Source organism: Equus asinus, chromosome 29, assembly GCF_041296235.1.
Source record: "Equus asinus isolate D_3611 breed Donkey chromosome 29, EquAss-T2T_v2, whole genome shotgun sequence".
Lineage (NCBI taxonomy): Eukaryota > Metazoa > Chordata > Mammalia > Perissodactyla > Equidae > Equus > Equus asinus.
Genome location: NC_091818.1, coordinates 21,527,109 through 21,551,000, shown reverse-complemented (window position 1 = coordinate 21,551,000; position 23,892 = coordinate 21,527,109). Strand labels below are relative to the sequence as shown.

At 36.9% G+C, this 23,892-nt stretch overlaps 1 protein-coding gene across 1 annotated transcript in view; it reads right to left on the bottom strand.

Moving 5' to 3' along the window:
- MPP7 (MAGUK p55 scaffold protein 7) overlaps nucleotides 1-23,892 on the bottom strand; it is a 240,700-nt gene that overhangs the window by 145,949 nt on the left and 70,859 nt on the right. The window contains exon 2 of the mRNA XM_014859082.3: nucleotides 15,644-15,822. Within this exon, the coding sequence (XP_014714568.3) occupies nucleotides 15,644-15,680 (37 nt within the window). The 5' untranslated portion in view covers nucleotides 15,681-15,822. The remainder of the gene's footprint in view (nucleotides 1-15,643; nucleotides 15,823-23,892) is intronic.

Below are 23,892 nucleotides of genomic sequence, written 5' to 3'. Positions count from 1 at the left end.
TAGCATAACATATGGGTAGACCAAGGCCAATAGTCTATCTGGACTTTAGCCTACGCTGCAGAGCAGTAACCTAAATCTGAACTCTCATCACACTACCGTAGCTACCACTCAGCATACGAAATGGTAAGCACGCAGAGACCAACAGGTACCATCCTTAATCAGGAAGACAAGTAACAGCTATAGAAACCGAGTCAGCAGAAGGTGACCTACGGGATGAACGGAATGACACTGTGGAAAGAGAGGTAGGTGTTTCTCAAAGGACTAGTGCAAGGATCAACAGAGAGAAAGAACGAGTGCTCCGCACCACTTATGCTCCCCTGCTGTGCAATGAGATGAATGCATAAAAAAAGCCCTAGTCTATAGGTGGCCCTCAGTAAACAGCAGCTGCCATCATCATCTTTATCATATCCTCTCAGAGGCTTGTTAGTTGAATTAATAAGCAATTAAGTAAAAGAAAAGCTCCTGGCAGAGTGCAAGAGAGAGAATTCTCTTCAATGGCTTTCTTTTCAAGTGTTCCCTTGAAATATCCTTCATGATATCTGCAAGAACAATCTCTTACCAATACAACAGCTGCACTCCTAAGAAACGTCATGCTATCAAAAACATACAAAATCCCTTGATTCATCGGGGAAAAGATGTGGCTGGTGAGAGAATTCCCAACTGATAACTATGGTACTTCCAGGCACGAATTTTAAAAATAAATGGAGTAATCTAAGCTATACCTGTATTTTAAGCTAAAAATAATAAACTGGTGGTTCGCAAGAGATACCCACCAACCTAAATGCTTCTCGGCCTTTCAACCCGCACAAGTCTTCTTTAAACAGCTTTAAATTTTGTTTGTAACTGAAATCATAACTGTCAGGGAGTTAAACCCCGTTCCCAGCAGACCAAAAGGATGGGCAGCTACATCCGCTGAAATGTAAGAGAATATCCGGAAAGAGACCTACTGCACAGAGAACCGAGGATAAGATAAATGAGCGTTTCAAATCGGGTCCATAGTGAGAAATTATTCTACGAATGCTGAACCCCTGGATTACCATTTCTGGAAAAAATGAAATCAAATAAACTAGATCCCTACACAATGGAGCCAATCCCTAAAAATCTCTCTACATTCAAAGTTGTTACAAAAATTCACTCTGAGAGACCTCTGCTATTGTACAAGCCCTTTCACGATGTTTATATTCGTGATTTTTCTACAATCCTCACTTGTCAAGAAGCAGCAAAGCAAAATATATAGACTTCAGGCAGCCTGTCCCATACCTTAAAGCGTGTTCACTTGAGCTTCCTGAACCGTATTTTAACAATTTAGAAGTTTAAAGTGCAGTTCATCAGAAAGACAAGTTTAACATTTAATGTGAGTTTTGGCAAATAAAACATTTTTAAATTTTTATCAAGATTTCAATAGTTATATAATAGCTATTGCCTTACATCTTCACTGAATGAAACCATCTTCTTGATTTGATCTCCATTTTTACTCTAACTGCTTACCATGCACCCCTCAAGTTGTCTTCTTTTTAGTTGTTTAGTTGTTTTCCTTTTAGAAAGGAAAAAAGTGCTGTCTTCTTCTTCTTCTTCTTTTTTTTTTTTTTTTTTTTTTGCTGAGGAAGATTGTCCTTGAGCTAACATCTATCTTCCTCTATTTTGTATGTGGGCTGTCACCACAAGATGGCTGCCGACGAGCGGTTGTAGGTCCACACCCAGGAACCAAACCTGAAGCAGAGTGCACTGAACTTAACCACTAGGCCATGGAGTCATGTCTTTTGAAAGACAAATCCCAAAAGCAATATAAACCCACTAAATAAGGTTCATATTACCAAAGAGAAAAGAATATTTTAATATTGAGCAATTAATTCCACAGCAACAGGGATCTGACATCTACCAAGGCAATTCTTAATCTACATAGGTCATTCACACTGCCAATAAACCCTTTTTAGGATGAACCCCAAGACTATGCTGAAATTTTTTTTTTAAGCAAAATTTCTTCTGTGACAATGAAGAATATTACAACACAAAACCTAGTGATTTGGCTAATTTTAGTCAGCATTTATATACACACAAGCATATGTGGGAAACTGGGCTATAAAAATAGATTCCCAATATAACTGTTCTTATTTATTTCCTAAGAAGAATACCAAACAGTACATTAATTTAAATGTCACTTAGCATGGCATGTTCTCTTGATCAAGAGACTGCTGGGGGGTGGGAGGGGCCTTACCAAACGGCTACCTGGGCTCCAAGCCTCCAAGGAAACCAGAAATGAAGAGTCTGTCAGAGAGCAGACTACTTCATTTTACTATTATTGAGATATAATTGACATACAACATGTACAACATTGTATGAGTTTCAGGTGTACAACACAGTGAGTGAGCAGATGAATTCTTGTTTCACCTGCTGACCATTACAGGGTCCAATGGTCTCTTGTGTGGCCCCAGGCAGTTTCCACTGGGAATTTAGCACTGTGAAAGGAAAAATTGAGATGATTTTGTTCAACTATGTTGAAATTTGCAATAAGATTATGACTAAAACCCAGAAATGCAGCCCCATCCTTGTGACGTGGGCTAGACAGGTGCCACAGAGGATTCGCTTGTCAGAGTTCTTCTCCTTACAGGCCATGGCATTCGCTTATTGCCATTTATGTTTGGAAAAGTGACACTTTACATAACAGTTACATCAAGTTATATATTCTATTGACTAAACAGATCAAAGACTTAAAATTAGTTCACATAAGCATAAAGTAGCCCTTGAAAATAGTAATACATAGAGGTTCTGAGTCCCAAATGTTACCAGGTTCCATAGGAGAGTCAACACAATGATGGTTTCACTAAAAACTGACAACGTATAATATTAGCCCTCATTCAAACATCCCTTCCCACCTAACACACACCCACTATACCATGTCATTGGTGCCATAAGCATCATTACAAAAATAGAGGATTTCACAGGGCTGACAAAAGTACTGTTGAAGAACTGCTTTGACCATAAGCAATGACAGTGACGAATGAGCCTCTGAAAGAGATCTGCCAGTCAACCTAGGAAGAAAGAACTGACATGCCTGACAATAGAGTGCACTTCAAAATGGAATAATGTGAATACCAAACTTAAGGGGAAAAAAGCTGGAGAAACTGAAGAGTTCATATATTTTTGTTAAAGTGCCCTCTTTATTATCCTGCTGGAAAAATCAAAGTGCTATTATAAAATGTTATCAGCAGTATTATGCCATTAAAGAAACATTCAGCAGGGGGGTTGGTCCCGTGGTGCAATGGTTAAGTCTGGCGCACTCCACTCCAGCAGCCTAGGCTCATGGGTTTGGATCCCAGGTGCAGACCTACACCACTCGTCAATCCACGCTGTGGCAGTGACCCACATACAAAATAGAGGAAGACTGGCACAGACGTTAACTCAGGGCTAATCTTCCTCAAGCAAAAAGCGAAGAAGACTGGCAACAGGTGTTAGCTCAAGGAGAATCTTCCTCATCCCCCCCAAAAAAGAAATATTCAGCAGGATCCATTTTTCATTGACACCAAGAATTAGCACAGAGTTGCAATTATAACCTAAAATGTTCTTAATTAAATGAAAAGCATGTTCACAATTTCTGTTTCCTTTTCCTGGATAAAGTTCTGATCATTTCCTCACCATTTTCTTGCTCTTTTATTTTAAATGGACTTTTTTGGCTCTCCATTATTATTAGATAACATGGACCTCAGAATAACAGCATTGCTTAAGAAAGTTAACAGGATTCCAATCTTAATACACAGTAAATCTACCTGTGCTAAGAGAAGTAGGGCTAAAAATGCATTTATTTCACAAAGAGAACCAAAAAATATACCACCAAAACAAGTTCGGATACGAAGCACAACAAGAAACAGATCTGATTTAACCTGAGAGCCAACTTCCCCCACCCCCAGTGCTTTATCAGTTAAGAAAATCTGTTAAATAGTGGCATAAAGCTATCAAAATTTTCTAGTAATTTTTAAACAAAGAATATTGACTATTTTTGCAAATAAACTGCTTCTAGATAAAGCACAAACAAATGCTTTCTAGGATAAAAATTGATAGTCACTAAAAATAGAGATGAAACTTACAGAGACAGTATTAGGACAACTGAATTTCTACAGGTAAAAGAATTAAGTTAGGGGGCCAGCCCAGTGGCACAGTGGTTAAGTTCGTATGCTCCACTTTGGCGGCCCAGGGTTCGCAGGTTTGGATCCCAGGCCCAGATCCACACTCTGCTCAAAAAGCCATGCTGTGGCAGCTTCCCACATATAAAATAGAGGAAGACTGGCACAGATGTCAGCTCAGGGACAATCTTCCTCAAGCAAATAGAGGACAATCAGCAACAGATGTTAGCTCAGGGACAGTCTTCCTCACCAAAAAAAAAGAATTAAGTAGAATCCTATCTCACAGCATATACAAAAATCAACTCAAAATGGATCAACAAGCTAAATATAAGAGCTAAAACTATAAACTCTTAGAAGAAAATACAGGGGTAAATCCTCATGACCTTAGATTTGGCAGTGGATTCTTAGAAGTCACCAAAAGGATAAGCAACATAAGAAAAAATTGATAAATTGACCTTTAGCAAAATTGAAAACTTTTGTGCATCAAAGGATATTATAAAGAAAGTGAAGAGACAGCCTAGCGAATAGGAAAAATATTTGCAAATCATGTATCTGATAAGGGTTTAATATCTAGAATATATAAAGAACTCTTAAAACTCAACAACAAAAAGACAACCTAATAAAAAGAAAAACGGGCAAAGCACTTGAATAGACATTTCCCCAAAGAAGATACACAAACGGCCAACAAGCACATGAAAAGATGCCCAGCATCATTAGTCATTAGGGAAATGCAAATCAAAACCATTATGAGATACCATTTCACACCTACTAGGATGGCTATAATCAAAAAGCATGGAAAGTAACAAGTATTGATGAGGATGTAGAGAAATTGGAACCCTTATACATTGCTAGTGGAAATGTAAAATGGTGCAGACTCAGTAGAAAACAGTCTGGTGTTTCCTCAAAAAGCTAAAAACAGAGTTACCAAATGGCCAGAAAATTCTGCTCCAAGGTACATAGCCAAAAGAATTGAAATCAGGGACTTAAACAGATACTTGTACGGCAACATACATTGCAGCATTATTCACAATAGCCAAAAAGTGGAAACATCTTGAATGTCCATCAACAGATAAATGGATAAACAAAATGCAGGATATACATACAATGGAATATTATTCAACCATAAAACGGAATGAAGTGCTGACACATGGATGAACCTTGAAAACATCACGTTGAGTGGTATGTCAGTCACGAAAGGACAAATATTGTGTGATTCCACTTAATGAAATATCTAAAACAGGCCAAGTCTAAAGACGAAAAGTAGAATGGTGGTTTCCAGGAGCTGGAGGGAGCAGACAAGTGGAGTTACTGCCTAACAGATACAGATTCTGTTTAGAGTGACAAATACGTTTTGGAAGTAGATAGTCGTGATATTTGCATGACACTGTGAATATAATTAACGCCACTAAATTGTACACTGAATGATTAAAATGGCAAATTTTATATATTTTTCACCTCAATTAAAAAAAATTTTTAAATAAAAAATAAACTACATAGGCACTATTAAACATTGCCCTCCTGATAGCGAAAACAGAAGTCACACTATTGCCATAAAGATTATGAAATGAGTCTCAAAATAAAAGACAAATATTATGCAATGAATGAAAATTACTGGCAAAATTCCCATATGAAATGATTCTTTTGGACTTTCTGTAACAACAAAGGCCTGCAGCATGGAGGAGCAGCTGCTATGGTGTTGGCGTGGCAGCAGACATTTACCTTACCACTGGGGGAAACCCCTGACATGACAGCAGTTGAGACACACTCTGCACCTGTGAGAGCCACTGTGAGAAAATGCCGCTTAATGATTTTTCTTAGCGAAAAATCCATACTACATGGAGAGGACTTTTTCACTTAGTTCATAAATATTTTGTGAGCTGTGACAAGGACAAGAATAAGTGTACTAAGTCAGTTTTAAGGAGCACAAGTTCTATATACAAGGAAGTATATTACTACAAAAAAAAAAAAAAGTTGTACTCAAATTCCAATTCATACACTGCTGTTTGTTCACACAGAATAGTGAGCAGTCACCCACATGCCTAGTGAGCTTGACCTGTGGAAGGGAATTGTGAAAACATAAATGTGATCAGCTCAAAGTTGTAGGGTATACCTGTTTGGGGGCATTATTTGAAGAGAACAGTAGCAAGTTGAAGACCCTACTTTTCCACAAAGAAATATACAAATTATCAAGGGGGAAAATGATAACAATTAGTCTTTTAAATGAAAGATGAGAAGAAAACATTTTCATGACAGTGACAATGCCAATAAAGCCCATTTTTGTTATTTCAAATGTTCCTTTAGTGGTAGATCTCAGTGATATATTCAATATCTTCAAAACTTGAGCCTATCACTTTAAGAATAAAAACATCATGATTTTGATGTTGGAAATAAGGTTAACTGAATTTCTTAACAAGACTGATCTGTAGTGCAAACAAGTTGAACACTGGCTGAACATTTCTAAAAGAACTTATGAAAATATGTATATATTGCCAAAATTGTCAAAATATGTAATTATTGCCAAAATTAAAAAGGTAATGCAGAGTTGTAAAGGAGATCATATATAGCTCCAAAAAGAATTACTGAAATGGAAAATGGGTGAGAGTTACTCACAGAACTCAGAGAACAGAAAGAAAAGGCCAAAAGATGTAAATACAGAAGAATGATATGAGAGAGAAGGGATACAGAAATGGTCTCACACATACTAAAGTGACACACCAGAAAGAGAAAAGAGAAGTAGAGCATGGAGTATAGATAATATTTGAAAAGACACCAATTGAAAATTTTCCAGAATTCATGAAACACATGAATATACACATTCAAAAAGCCGAAAGAATTCCCAGCAGGATACAGAAATAGAAACTCCACCTAGACACATAATGCTGGAACTGCAGACATCCAAAGCAAAAAGAAAGAAAAAGAAAATCTTAGAAACAGTCGAAGATAGATTACCATGGGGTAGAAGTGCTCTAAGATCCTTGGGTTTCCAGGTTGACGCTAAACGGACTGATTCAGACGGGATTTGACAAGAAAGGATTCATGCTGTAATTTCTAAGGTAGCCAATGAAAGGACAAAAAGAGAACGTACAACTTCAAAACCAGTAGAGGGGAAAACCAAAATGATTAAAAGAAAAATCCTCATCAATCCAAAAGAAGACACAAAAGAATAGAAAAACTTAGAAGAGTCAGGATGAAGAGAAAGCACAAGATATGATGGTTGGTTTTAGACTTAAAAAATCAATCATGATATTAACTGCACTGAAAATGCGCTCATTAAAAGCAAAGACTGGCAGACTTGCTACCTCAAAAAGCTCCAATTATAAGTAATTCAAAAGATCTACATCTAATACATTAGAAACAGAGAAAAGTTGAAAGTAAAAGGATAGAAAAAGCTGTATCATGCAAATATTAACAGAAAAAAATATACAGTTTAATTCAAAATTTGTTAAAAAGACTTAATTCACCAGCAGAATAACAAATTTATATTTAATAACAAATTTATATATATACAACAAAAACTGACAGAACTACAAGATAAAACCATAGCTATAAATGAAAATTTTTAAAAATACTTCTCTTGGTAAAGGAAAGAATAAATAATTTAAAAATCAATAAAAATACAGAATATTTGAATAATTCAATTAACAAACGACATATCTGGCTTATATAAAAAAACTATATTCAATGACAATAGAATCTACCGTCTTTTTAAACACATACAGAATAAATACTGAAATTGACCATATAGCTGGCCATAAAGTAAGTCTAAACAAATTTCAAAGGACTGAAATAATGCAAATTACATTTTCTGACCACAAAGCAATTAAGTAGAAATCAATAACAAAAAAATAAGAAAAATCCTTATTTGTATATTTAAAAGAAATTCTAAATAACCAATGACAAAGTAATTCTAAAGTAACCAAAAACTTAATATAATTAGAAAATATTTGTAATTTATGGCATGAAATAAAACCAGTACTTAAGAAGAAATCATCTTAAAAGTGAAGAACATCAGGAAAAGAGGAAAGTTGAAAATTTATTAACAAATTTTCATAATTAGAGAAAGAACAGTAAAAATCAATGAAAAACACCAAATAGACAGTAGAAAAAATTAATAAAACCAAAAGTTTTATATCTAAAAAGACTATAGTCATGTGCCACATGATGACGTTTCAGTCAATGACAAACAGCATATACAACACTTGTCCTGTAAGATTAGTACCATATAGCCTAGGTGTGTAGTAGGCTACACCATCTTGGTTTGTGTAAGTGCACTCTATGATGTTCACACAATTACAAAATAGCCTAATGATGCGTTCTTAGAACGTATCCCTGTCATTAAGCAACACACGTCTGAAATAAAATTGACAAAACTCTGGCAATATTAAGCAAAGTGAAAAAGAGGACAAAAATGACCAATATCAGGACCAAAACACATTAATATAGAAACTACAATATGAAATAATATTATGAGCAACTTGTTCACAAATTTGAAAATTTAGACAAAATGGACTAAGTCTTAGAAAAATGTAAATCACCAAAACTGACTCAAGAAGAAACAGAAAGCCTGAATACTTTTATAACCCTTAAAACAAATGAATTCGTCATCAAAATTCTTATCAAAAGGAAAATTTCCAGGCCCAAGTAACCTAACAGGTAAGTTCTACTCAAGTAAAAACTAATTTCAATTTTTCACAAACTTTTCCACAGAAGAGTAAATACTCCTCCCAGCACACTATATGAGGCCAGCATGACTTTGCAAAAACCTGATAAGAGAGAATGAATGTGATGTTGTGATTTATAAGAAAAATATATTGGTCACACATTCAGATGACCAAGTACATACTTCTCACATATACTTGGTCTTCGTCTGCAGTTTCTGGCTCACAGCTCCCCAAATCCTTGGAATTTCCTAAGTGTTGAGAATGATAAAAGTGTTGTGTTTATGCTACTGAAGGTGACTTCTGGACCCCAATCAAGGGTGAAGGCTGGTTGCCAGGAGAACCAGCCGTGTGATCAGAAGACTGGAACTTTCGGTCCCACTCCCTGATTTCAGGGGAGGGGAGGAGGGCTTGAGGTTAAACCAACTGCCCATGGACAATGACTTTAGTCAATCAGGACTACATAATGAAGCCTCCATAAAAACCCAAACAGACTGCTCCGTTGCCCTTTTTCCTTTTTCAGAGTTTCCACACTGGGGAACCAGAATGCTTCCAGGTGCTACTCCAAGCTCCAGAAGGACAGCAGCTCCTTTGTTTGGGACCTTGCCCTACATATCTCTTCATGTGGCTGTTGACTCATATCCTTTGTAATAAATCGGTAACCTAAAGGCCAGACCTGCAGGGTAGTTGTTAAATTCAAGCACTCCTCTTCGGTGGTCCAGGGTTCGCAGGTTTGGATCCTGGGCATGGACACAGCAACACTCATTAAGCCACCCTGTGGTGGCATCCTACATAAAACAGAGGAAGACTGGCAGAGATAATGGTTCAGTGACAATCTTCCTCAAGCAAAAAGAGGAGGATTGGCAACAGATGTTAACTTGGGACCAATCGTCCTCACAAAAAATAAATAAATAAATAAATCGGTAATCTAGTGAGTAAAGGGGTTTTCTTGAGTTCTGTGAGCCATTCTAGCAAATTAATCAAATCAAATTTAATAAAGACCTAGAGCAAATATGACAAAGAAGAAAGGTTGAAATGATTCCTTTTGAGATCTCGAACTATAAGAACAAGGGTGCTCAGTCTCACCGCTGATAGTCAGCACTGCAATGAAGGCTCCAGGTGGCAGCGCTGGATACAGGGGAAACGACAGAGCTCCTAAATCTCTTGGAACTTCCTGGTGACAGCACTGTCTTTTGCTCTAAGGAGGTGACTCTTGGTGGGCCCCTGGATAGCATGATTAGACGCTTGGAACTTTCGGCCTCACCCCTCATCCTCTGGGAGGGGGAGAAGTGCTGGAGATTGAGTTAATAATCAATCACATCTATATGAGGAAAGGTCCAAAAAATCCCAATACTATAGGGTTCAGCAAGCTTCCAGGTTGGTGAACACATCTACGTGCTGGGAGGATGGCTGGTGCATCCCAACGCTATGGGGAAGGACGCTCCTGAGTTCAGGACCCTTCTGGACCTTGTCCTGTGTTTCTCTTCATCTGGCTGTTCATCTGTATCCTTTATCATATCTTTTATTATATAATAATATTATACAATAATATTTAAAAATATGTTAAATATTTATTTTCAATATTTTAAATTAAATATAAAAGTAATTTAAAATATTATATAATAAACTGGTAAACACATAAGTGTTTCCTGAGTTCTGTGAGCTGTTCTAGTAAATGATCAAACCCAAGGAGAGTCGTGGGCACCTCCAACTTGTAGCTTAAATCAGACGGAAGTTGTGGGTAACCTGGGGACCCATTACTTGCTTTGGCATCTGAAGCGATGGAGAGTATTGGAGCACTGAGCCCTGAAACTGTGCAATCTGCACTAACTCCAGTCACCATCTGAACTGAATTGTAAGACATCTAGCTAATGTTGTAGAGAACTGCCTGTTGTGCGGGAAAAAACCCACACATCTGGTGTCAGAAGTATTGTGTATGTGAGTAAAGGAAAAACACAAGAGTTTGGATTGGATTTTCTTTCTGTTCTCTCTAGGAAAGTATTACAAAATCATATGAAGAAGCAATCAAAAAGGAGACAGACAAGAAATATAGAATAAAAAGCATAATAGAGGTGTGTCAGGCAGTTCATTAATAAAAATACTATGTTCTTCCCCTGGATTTTGTAATATTTATGTTTCCATGTTTTTATTTACAATTTATCATTTTTTTCTCATTGTAAATAGTCACCATCAGCCTTAAAAAGTTCATATAATGTAATTCTACTTATAAAGTTCAACAACAGGCATAATTAATCGACATTGCCTAGGGATGCTTACATAAATCATAAACTATGTTTTATGCATAGTGTGAGATAGGAATCTTTATTTTTTCACGGCCATCTCTAAGAAGATTGAGGAGGTTGTGAACGAGAAGAAATACACAAGTTGCTTTCAGGGTGTTCAATTTCTTGATCCAGGTGGTGATCACATGGATGTTGGCATTATAAGCACTTTTAAAACTGTATTATAAAAGTTTTATGTGCATTTCTGTATATATATCATATTTCACATATGATGTTTGTAAAAATCATATTTAATGAATTTATATAACTAAGTAACACAGGCACTAAGCAGGAAAGGAATGAGACCATAAGATTACAAACAGAACGGTACCATACAGTCATCAAAATAAGATCAACTCTCTAGTTGATAATAGTTGTTTCCTGCGGAGGAAAAGATAACAATTCTGATACTGCTATACATGTACACTGGGACTGAGTAATTAAAATGGATGGTGGATGGCGGCAGCCAGGTTTCTCACTGTTGGAGTGGGAATTTACAGACAAGCAAGGGAAGGAGAATGATCCATTTGCTAATGGACGAGAGTTGGAGACATCAATAAGAATTCATATCTAGCTTATAGTTACAGATGACAGCACACAGAAATGTTTCTGTACGTCTGTATACACAAGGGTTAGTGTACATACATGTATTTCTCTGCTGTCAGATGAGACGGTTTAAAAGAAACAATACTCCAGTAGCAACGTGCAAACCTATCACCCACATCTTGGTTTCTAATCCCATTCTCCAATAAAAGGCACTAGAGCTCCTGAGAGCAATGGCTGATTCTAGGACTGGGGCAGTGTAAAAAGAGCCTGGAGTATCTCGTAGTGCCAAAAGTAAGGAAATGTTAAAAACAAGCAAGACGTTGATGGAAGCATATCAAAGAAGCCAAGAGAAAGAGCTCCCCAAAGCCAAAGCTGGAAGAGTTTGAGCAAGGAAATCAAGTAGTATTGGATTATAACCCACAGAACAAATAAACACCCCTGAATCCACACTGATACGAATAAACGAGTGAATAAATTAACAAATAGGAAAGAAGAGACAAAGACTTCCAAATAATTTATATAGACACTTCACCCTGAAGCAGGGGGAGCACGGCATGCAACTCTTTCAGTGTCGGCTACACATGGAGACTTCCTTCCAGAGTGTGGTATGGAAAGGGCGGGAAAAGAGTAATTTTCCAGTGGAGAAATCTGACAAACACGATTTCAGCCAGTTGATCAACATCAACAGTCAAAAATCAAGTTGATAGTACATATCATGATATGACTATGGCACTTTACATCAGGCAATTCCAGGAGAGGGAATTCTACAACATACCTGACCAGTACTCCTGAAAACTGGCAAGATCATCAAAAACAAGGAAACTCTGAGAAACCCTCAAGCCAAGAGGAGCCTAATGAGACAATGACAACTGAATGTAACAGGAGATCCTGAAACAAAAATAAAGGATATTAGGGGGAAACTAAGGAAATCTGAAGAAAGTATAGATTTTAGTTAATAATAATGTATCAATATTGACTCAGTAACTGAAATGAACGTTCCAAACTAGGGGAAGACGTTAATAATCAGGGAAACAAGGTGGAAGGTACACTGCAACTCTCTGGATTATGTTCATAATCTTTCTGTAAATCTAAAATTGCTCTAAAAAATGAAGTTCATTAAAAAAAATTTTTAAGTAAGATCAACAGATAATAATAGCCCAAAAAAGAAAACACAGAATATATGTAATACTTATATACAATAGAGGGACTATTACAAATTTATGTCAAAAGGATGGACTATTGAATAAGTGATTCTGGGACTACTGGCTGTTCATGTGGGAAATAAAATTAGATTACTGCCTCACTCCACATACAAATTACAGTTGGACTAAAATTCCAAATGTGTAAAACCAAATTTTTTAAATTGCTGGAAGAAAATCTTAGAGAATTACTTCCTGATCTTGCAGTAGGGAGGAAAGGCCTTCTTAAGCAGAAGAAAAAAGCACTAACCACACAGAAAAGATTGATTTGTCTACACAAAAGTTTTCAACTTCTACAGAAGAAATGATATTATCAAGGAAGGGACAAATAACTGACCGGAAGAAATGATGTTCAACCTAAAACGACCCAAAGGACTAATACATACAAATAAAGAAATTCTGCAAATAAACAAGAAAATGATAAACCAATGGAAAAATGGGGAAAGGACATGAATAGAAAAATCACAGAGGAATAAACGGCCATTAAACAAATGGAAATACGCTTAATGTCCGTAGTAATGCACATTTAACATTTAGGATAGCATGTTTTCCCCATCAGATTGGTAAAAACTATAAAGGCTGATAACACTGAAAACTGGCAAGAACGTGGGGGAAAGGATCTTTAATGCACTGTCTGTAGACTATCAAGTGGTTTAACCAATCTGGAGGTCAATTTGGCAACATCCATTAAATGTGTACCTCTTCTCTCCCAAAATATTACAAAAGGAGCAAAACCAGGGTTTCCATTAACAGAAGTCTGGTTCACTAAATTGTGACATGATGGAAAACTATGCATTAGCTTAAAAGAATGAGGTAAATATATAGATGCATGTAGAGACAGATATATAGATATATTTATAGATATACAGATACACATAAACACACACATTTATATACATATATATATATATATATGTATGACTTACAGTGAAAGTCTTTTCCCAAGAGTACTGGGGCCACTGTTAGTCGGGTGCTGGGCCCCTGCTGCTACCTGAGCATCTGCCCTCAGCTGCAATCTCTAACTCTGTTCCCCCGGAGACCTGACCATGCAACAGCAATGACATTGCTCAGCAACACTGCTCCTGGTAAAAATGACCCCTGACTGGTAAACTGCATCTGGTCTGCGAGGCACTATAAGGGAACCATAAGCATCTGATGGGTACACCACACATTGGGGCTTCCCTAACTGCGGTGACTCCTAACATGCTCATCCTCTCTGCCTGACTCAAACCTTGTTGGGACACACAGGTCAAAAACTATCACACTGCCAGGTATGAGTCACACAGGCATTTTAGATTTGCACCAAGTGAGCCAGCTATGTGTGGAAAAGTCCTTTTTAAGTTCTAAATAGCCTACGTTATTTTTCATGACTGACACCTAAACTGCTCTATAAACTATAAATACTCCATTTTAATCATTCCCCGAGTTAGATGTAAGCAACAATATTTTGCATTCAATTAAACTAAGGCATTTTTGGTGAATCGCAAAGCATAAAACTTACTCATTACACAACTGTAGTAAATTTATGGTGCAAATAAATTTTATCTATAATTTCCCAAACCACTATGGAAAGTTAAATCATTCATTTTATATAGCAGAACATAATGTGGGACTACATAAAAACTAAAAAGAAAAAAATTTTTCCAAAGGAGCTGGCCTCCAAGTTAATGGCTTGAGGGAAAAAAAATTATGTAATTTAAAAATCAAAATCACTTCCTAAAAAAAAACTAATCCTCAGTGTAAATCACAGTGGAAAAAAATCACTCTTGATGGATAAAGACGAGACAAAACTTGCCAAAATATAAGTATGGATATGCTTGAAATAACGAAGAATGATATTTGCAAATAGTGCAAATGAAAATGCCAATGAACGTAATATAACAAAATCAAATTTGTGATTTGGCCTTTTTAAAATTATGGTGACAGTAACTGTCCACTCTGAGACAGCTACTAGTTATGGAATGGTATTAATGGGACCAAATTCAGTACGGTCAGTGCGACACAGAACGTTCTTTTAGTCACATTCTATGCTACACTTCTTTTGAGGGCACTTAAAAATGCAAAGCACAGCTCCCCAACCTCACTTACATTCTGCTTTAATAGTTCTGGGAAATATCCAGGAACGTACATTTTTAAAAAGTGCTCATTCTGGGGAACCCCAGAATAGGACTTCAAAGGGGATCGACCTCCCTCACGCCACCTCCTGAAACGAGCCAGGAGGAGGGGATTTTACACACGTATACACACAGTCGTATTTTTCCCTTTCTCAGAAATCTTTATTCTAAGTATCACTAAGTCTTACGACTGACAATAAGGTGAAATATGTTTGTTTTAATTAAATCCCTTAATGACATATGTCAACTTTGGAATAGTTTTCACCTCTGGTGACAGGAAGAAAGAAAATGGAAGAACAGGGTAGGGATAGTGTTTTATTTCTTAAAGAAAAAAAGTGAGAAGTCGAAGCAAGTACAGCAAAAAGTTCATATCTGTCATTAAATCTGAGTGGAAGGTAACATGAGTATCACAGTCTACTTGGCTATATGTTTAAAATACTTAATATATTTTTTAAGAAATTTAAATGCATGGCATTATTCCACAAGGCAAGACAGTATAAGAGCATCAGCACAAACCCCCACTACCTGGAGACAGCAGTCACTCAACAGCCTTCGATAATTTTTATCTTGGAACGACATATCCAAGTTGATTTTACGCCCTTATGTTAGTTACAGAAAAACAAGCATGATCTGTTTGCGCTTGCTTAAAGCAATGCTGTTTCTCACTGTGAACAAGAAAATTTAAGTAAGGATGGACGGGAAACTGCCCCTCTTGGGTTAACATACCTGTGTCACTCCCAGATCCTGTTGACAAAGCTGGCATGATGCAGGCTGCAGGCTGGGACGCCACACTCCAAACACGCTCGGCTCACAAAGCTGCAGGGAATTCCAGCTCGACGGCTGCAGCCACGCTGTCTACCAAGATTTATGTATCGGGCAGGCCGTTTCCACGAAGAAAAGGAACACTTTAAAAATAATAATAATAATAATAAGGAAGATTACTGGATGACAACATTCTGTAACATTCAAAATTCTTAATCCAACACACTTCTTCAGAATTTCTTCTACAGACTACATGCAAGTATTAAGTGTAAGCGTTTTTGATTTTGATGCGAGATTTCTAATTAAAAACATGAAAGTTCTTCATGCATGTATCAAGGCTTCCTTAAAGATTTTTACAGTTGGTCTGAGGACTGTGAATTACATAGACGGAGAACTTAAAGAAGCTTTTGTACGCCAATGCCATTTGAAAATTCCTTCCTTCTATTATAAGTCTAAGCTGTATTTCCAAATGTACAACAGAGACTCTATAAATTGTCAACAACTTTTAACTAATTGTAATTTTTTAAACAGCTCATCCTAATAGGACAACTGCAAAGTTCTCTAACCGAAAACTGCAAATAACCTTGAAAGAATACTAAAGCTGCAGCAAGGTGTTATTACAGATTTCCACAAACGTTAATAATCCAAACCTAACAGTCCACGCTAATCTACAAAAGTAAATTCTTTTAGTAAAAACTAAGCTTTGATGTATCTTGGAAAATACCAGTTTTTTTCAATAACTATTTTAACTAATGTTTCTCCCCAAACAAGCAGTAAAGGCATCATTGCACAGCAGCTGAGAGCAAGGGATGTGGAGTTTGGCCTGTTCTCTAATCCTGCTGGCTCTGTGACCCTAGACAAGCTATTTCATCTTATTAAATCTTAATTTCCTTATATGCAAATGGAGATAAGAGCAATTTGGAATTGTTTGATAATTAACTATGCTAAGGCAGAGAGCACACCATCTGGCACATGGCAAGCAAATAACAAATGCTGGCTATTATGACTGGGGTCGTTTAATTCAGGTAATAAGATTATAAAATGAAAACATAAAAGAAAGTAGCAAGATTAAAATTTACATTGGCCTGACACCTAGAAGGAGGCCATGTGGTTTCAATTTGGACCACTGCTGCCTAATAACGGAAAATACACTGCATTTACATTTTTTAGAAATCAGAAGAACACCACAATGTGTTTCAGTTCGTTTTGAATACATTTTCCCCAGTTCTCTGTAAAGCCAAATTTAGTAATTTAAAAGCATATTTTAACATATATTAAGAAGAAAAACAGATATTGTAAACACTCAAAAAACTGGCTCACTCCAATTCTTAAAGCCTTTAAATTGCTGATTCATATTACAGAATAAAGAAAATGAGCTTGCCAAATTTCATTGTGGAAAAGTCCAAACTATAAAATTCTATAAAGCCTTTTAAATGAGCTTTCTAATTATCAAAGTAAATGACAGTATGAAAAAATTCACCGTCAAGTAAATTATCTTGGACCAGACCATCTGATGCAATGTCTTGAATTTTGTTTTATATTATTACAAAGATTTATAAAGCTAAAGTATACCTACAAATCCATATAGAAAAGAGTGTTAATTAAAAATATGAGGACAGTTATGTTAAATAGCAAATTAAAATATAAATCACTAAGCTAAAAATGAAAGAGTTTCCAAAGCAAGGTTTCATTAATGCCCATCTCTGAAGCTGTTTTCCCAATAATTTTAAAGGCAATTCTGCTTTGCTTTCATAAATTATTCTAACAATCAGGATTAAGATTCAACTACATAAAAATATTCCTTAATTCAAACACAAACCAAGTCAAAAACAGACCATACATAATTTAAAGAATGCATTCAATTAGTAGACTCGTTTTTGCTGCTGAGCAAAAAGAAGGAAACGGTTAAAATTTATAAAGTGTATGCACACACATTTCTACCATTAGGGCAATATATATGTGTGTATGTGGGTAGGTAGTTATTCACTGTGTCTGTATGTATGTAATTTAAGATCTTTATGCCATGAGAAAAGTCGTAATTTGTATGGGACAGATTGCCTAACTATAGAAATACACTATATAATCTACACTGTGCAAACTACCACTTTCTTCACGCCTTAAAGAATTTACAGTGTTTCACTTTTACAAACCACACACACCATATAATAAGCCAATTTATGCTTCTATCAAACATTCTATTAATACTATGACAACTTAGATTCCACATCAAAACATCCTTCGGACTTGACGCTGCTGCTACACTACATACTCTCTGTGAAAGGCCTTAGCTTGTCTCATTTTTTATTTCATAATGAACCCTCAAGGTTAAATTTTTCCAGTCATATTAAGAAATATATGCGACAAAGTAATTATCTTCTCAGAACATATATATTAATAAAAAATAAATGGTTTGATAAAATCCCAACTAGTAAAATGTTTAATATTTTGTGGAACGAAGCAGAACTTGCTGGGTTTAACTTTCAAACTGAGCTAAATTTTTGTAGTAATCATGTTATTTTCTTTGGCTAAATTTATCGAAAATGCTTTGGAATTTGTCAGAACCCAGCCATAATTATTACTGACTGTTGTATGGAATCGATTTACTACAACACAAAAATACCAGCTGTTACAGTATGTCCTGAGAGGGATTACCGAATATTCTTAAATTGAAGTTCAATCCATCTTCCCATAAAAAGAGAGACCCGAACGCCAGGAACATAACAGCGGTATCGAGTGCACCTGAAGCATTTACAATGCCCAACAGAACCATTACAAGCCGCCTTTAAAAAGCCTGAGTTTTTGAAATTTCATTATTCCAGTTGTACCTTGCTTCTATATATCACACTGTATCAGGTTCTCTGGCATCGATCACGTGGAAACAGTGAAATATGTGAAGGGGTAGGAGCTTACAATGTTCGGTTTCTACCCGCCCCGGGGAACTCGTGGCGCTCCCGTGGCACTCATGACACCTAGTGGTCAACCACAGAAGTCCAAGTATCTGTAGCAGAAAGTTTGAGTTTTCAGTAAAGCAAAAATTGCTTTAACTGTACCCAGGAAGCAGTCATCTGCAAAAATTTTTATTAATGTGCACACACACACACACAAAGAAAAACACGCTCCCCTGTGTGTTTCCTCTACTCTCAATACCTCACTATGACACTTCTTACACCACATGTAGTTTCCCAGGCATCGAGCAATGCTCCAACGCCAGCTGGGTGCCCTACAATTTAACTCAATTCTGACACCATCTACCTGGAGACAGGCATCAGATCCCACAGTTTAGGGGCTCAGCCCTACAAGATGCACCCCCCCCCTTCAGATGTCAATCAGAAGTCCAGGCTGTCACCTGTGTTTACTTACTCGTTTACCAGTTTATTACAAAAGGATGACTCAGGAACAGCCAGGTGAAAGAGATGCATAGGGCAAGGTATGCGGGAAAGGGCACGGAGCTTTCGTGGCTCCCTCTGGGTCTGCCATTCTCCCCGCACTCCCACGTGTTCACCAACCTGGAATCTCTCCAATAATCATCCTTTGGGGTTTGCATGGCGGCTTCATTATGTAGGCATGATTGATTAAATCATTGGCCATTGGTGACTGATTCAACCTGCAGTCTCTGTCCCTCGGGGGTGGGGGAGTGGGGGGGAGGGCAGTGACAATACTGACTGAAAGTTCCAACCCTCTAATCAAGGTAGGTCCCCCAGCAACTAGCCCCCATCCTTAGGGGCTTTCCAAAAGTCACCTTATTAACACACTCAGGCATGGCTGAAAGGGGCTTGTTACGAATAACAAAAGACACCTGTATTGCTCTTATCACTTAGGAAATTCCAAGAGTTTTAGGAGCTCTGTGCCAGAAACCAGGATGAAGACCAAATACATATTTCTTTTTATAAATCACAATCTACACACCCCCACGAAGTTAATGCAGATGAACAAGAAATCAAGTGCTGAACCTAATGTCCAAACACATTTCCTCTCTATTTGGGGGAGTATTCAAGAATATGAAAACTTTTAATTAACTTATCATGAATAAAGCACTTAATAATCATATTAACATCCCATTGTTTCCAGACAATAACTATAATATGGTAATAACTGTAAAAACAGTAATCCAGCTGTAGATTACTTCACCAGTCCACATATTCTAAAGTTCCACTTTCAAAACCTAACACAGCACTAACACAAACAAAAGTAAACTTATTTTTTACCAATCTAATATCACAGATTGGTTTAAAAATGATCAATTTGAAAGATTCATTAGTTATACTAGCCAATGTCAGCAGCAAATTGGTATCTATTAACATTATTCAAACCTTTATAAATTATAATCGTAGAAAATAAAGGAGGCAACATATAGCTAACCAGCGTAAACCTGCTCATATAAAAAGGCATTTATACCTTTTACACCAGCAGTTCTCAAAGTGTGGTCTGCAGACCCCCAGTGGTCTCCAAGACCCCTTCAGAGAGGGTCATAACGTCAAGTTATTTTCATAAAAATATTGAGACATCATTTGCCTTTTGTACTGTGTCAACATTTGCACTAATGGCGAGAAGCAATGGTGACAAAACCACTGGCACCTAAGCACAAATCAAGACAATACCAAGTTGAAACAATTCATGTCTATATTCTTCACTGCCAAGTACTGTCATTAAAAAAAAAAAAAAGGACTACATCAAACTAAAAAGCTTCTGCACAGCAAAGGAAACCATCAACAAAATGAAAATGCAATCTACAGCATGGCAGAAAATATTTGCACATTATATATGGATAAGAGGTTAATATCCAAAAAATATAAAAAACTCATACAACTCAATAGCAAAACACCCCCAAACAATCTGATTTAAAAATGGGCAGGGGAGCTGAACATTTTTCCAAAGAAGACATACAAAGAGCCAGCAGGTACATGAAAAGGTGCTCAACATTATTAATCATCAGGGAGATGCAAATCAAAACCACAATGAGATACCACCTCACACCTGCTAGAATGGCTATCATCAGACAAACAACAGATAAGTGCTGGGAGGATGTGGAGAAAAGGGAACCCTGTGCACTGTTGGTGAGAATGTAAATTGGTGCAGCCACTATGGAAAACAGTATGGAGATCCCTAAAAATTAATGCTCCAGCAATTCCATTTCTGGGTATTTATCCAAAAGAAACAAAAACACTCACTCAAGAAGATATATGCACCCCCATGTTCACTGCAGCATTATTTACAATAGCCAAGACATGGAAACAACCTAAGTGTCAACCGATGGATGAATGGATAAAGGCAACACACACACACACACACACACACAAGGAATATTATTCAGCCATAGAAAAGAAGGAAATCTTGGGGCTAGCCCAGTAGCGCAGCAGTTAAGTTCGCACATTCCGCTTTGGTGGCCTGGGGTTCACCGGTTCAGATCCCAGGTGCAGACATGGCGCTGATTGGCAAGCCATGCTGTGGTAGGCATTCCACGCATAAAGTGGAGGAAGATGGGCACGGATGTTAGCTCAGGGCCAGTCTTCCTCAGCAAAAAGAGGAAGATTGGCGGCAGATGTTAGCTCAGGGCTAATCTTCCTCCAAAAAAAAAAAGAAGGAAATCTTGCCATTTGAGACAACATGGATGGACCTTGAGGGCATCATGATAAGTGAAATAAGTCAAGTAGAAAGGGAAATACTGTCTGATCTCACTTACACATGCAATCTACATAAACAAAAACTGAGCTCATGGATATCAGTGGCTGCCAGAGATAGGGGTTAAGGGGTGAGTGAAATGGGAGAAGGGGGCCAAAGGGTACAAGTTTCCAGTTATATAATGAGTAAGTCCTGGGGATGTAATGTAACGGCCTGGTGACTATAGTTAATACTATATTGCATATTTGAAAGTAGCTAGGAGAGTAGATCTTTAAAGTTCTAATCATGAGGAAAAAAAATTTTGTTAACTATGTATGGTGATGGATGTGAACTGCACTTATTGTGGTGATTATTTTGCAATATATACAAATATTCAATGATTACAGTGTACACGTTATGTCAATTATACCTCAATTAAAAAAATGTATAAAAAAAGAAACAAGGAGGAGAAAAAATGGTTCACTTCAGAATGCCCTTAATGAAGTAGTAAAAATCAACTGACTCTTCCACGTCCGTGTTTTTAATGTTCTGTGTGATGAAATGGGAAGCACGCAGACAGTGCTGCCGCTCTGAAGGAAGCCACAGCTGTCTCAAAGAAAAGCACTTGTGCAATGGTTTTTGTAAACTGAACTAGTCGTTTTTTTCATGCAACACCATATCTACTTGAAAAAACAACAAAAAGACAAACTATTCAGGCTATTCTGGTTTGAGTATTCGGCAGCCATTTTGTTGAAAATGAATGAAATGAGTCTGAGACTTGAAAGAAAACTACTGACAGTATGTGTTGCTGATGATAAAACATAAGCTTTCAAGCAAAAAACAGAACTTTATAAAACTTTCATGTGCTAGAGGCTTTCCTGGCTTTGCAAGGTACCCTGGTAACTGAAATGCAAATACACAGGAAGCCAGTCCCCACTCTGCATAGTTCCATCAGCTTCTCAATACCCAAAGGCTCTTCTGAGGTCAGTGATGATATTAGCAGACGTGATTTTTTTAATATTGTGTTGACATTTGGATAATAAACCAAGATTTTCGAAATTATCAATGCATAATATTAGAAAATCATGCATAGATAAAAAATTCGTTCAAAGGGCAAGATAGACCAATGGATTTTAAAGCTCTGATACAGTAAGTTTATTTTCTGGTTCCACATTGCAACTTCCTTTAAGGAGCCAGCACATGTCAAGTTTTGGTGTAGTATCAAAGAATCTCCAGAATTAACTGAGCACACTATTAAAACCCTCCTCCCTTTTCCAACTGCAGATCTGCGCGAGGCTGGATTTTCTTCATATCTTTCAACTACAACACACAGCAATGAATCGAAAGTATACACATATACGAGAACTGTCTTCTATTAAGCCAGGCATTAGAGAAATTCCCAACCCACCCATGTTTTTGTTTTGGGAAAAAAGTTATTTTTTCATTAAAATGTTACTTATGTTAACATGTAACAAGTTTAATATTGTTATTTTTAAATAAATTGAAGCATTTTTTTTTCCTGACGATAATTTGCCCTGAGCTAAAATCTGCTGCCAATCTTCTTTTTCTATGTGAGCCACCACCACAGCATGGCCACTCACAGACGAGTGGTGCAGGTCTGTGCGCAGGAACCAAACCCAGCCCGCTGAAGTGGAACACACCAAATCTAACCACTAGGTCACCAGAGTTGGCTCAAAACAATTTTTTAAATTTCAGTTTTAATTTCCAATATGGTAAATATCAATATAATCTACATAAACAAACTCATTGGAGTCTTCAATAATTTTTAAGAGTGTAAAAAGGTCCAGAGACCCCAAATGTTGACAACTGCTATTCTCTGCTGGGGTGGGCCAAGATTTTCTGGAAAAGGCAGACAGTAAACATTTTAGTCTTTGCAGTGCACAAGGTCTCTGTCTCAACATAGACAAAACGTACCTGAGTGTGCATGACTGTGTTCCATAATATTTTATTTCCAGAAACAAGGAGAGGGTGAGGTTTGCAGACCCCTGTTCTATACCATTGCACCCTATCTGCTAGTGACTTAAAGATCTGAAACTAGCATGCTTTCCAGTAACATTTTTATTGGTTATTATTTAAATATTCAAAGAAAGTTTTTTAAACATTTCAATTTTTATTATGCAAAATAGACACAGAATTTTAATCTATGCAGTTCCTAATCATAAACAAAATCACATTTCAATTTTGTCTATTCTAAGAATCTCAGAGTCTGTCACTACACACAGAAAATAAAAAATATGCTTACAATGGTCAACTTGTTAGGCTGCTGTATGTAAGAAAATATGCTTTATACGGGCAAACACAAAAAATCCTAGCTTTCAAGAAAAAGGGAAAAATTATGAAAGTAAAACATCTCACATTTTACAAACTCAACAGGGTTCAAAATTATTATATAATACAAAACTCACATATCTCCTTACTACAAATGGAAAGGAAAATACCAAAGCAAAACAAAAGAAGAATCCCATTGAAAGAATCCTATAACCCTTTAAAGACTTACAAGAGGAAATGAAAAAACACTGCTTTATAATCCCCACGCTAAGAGACCCAGGCTTTAAGGCTGCTAGGAAAGTCTGCAAGGAGTCCTGGCCCACTTG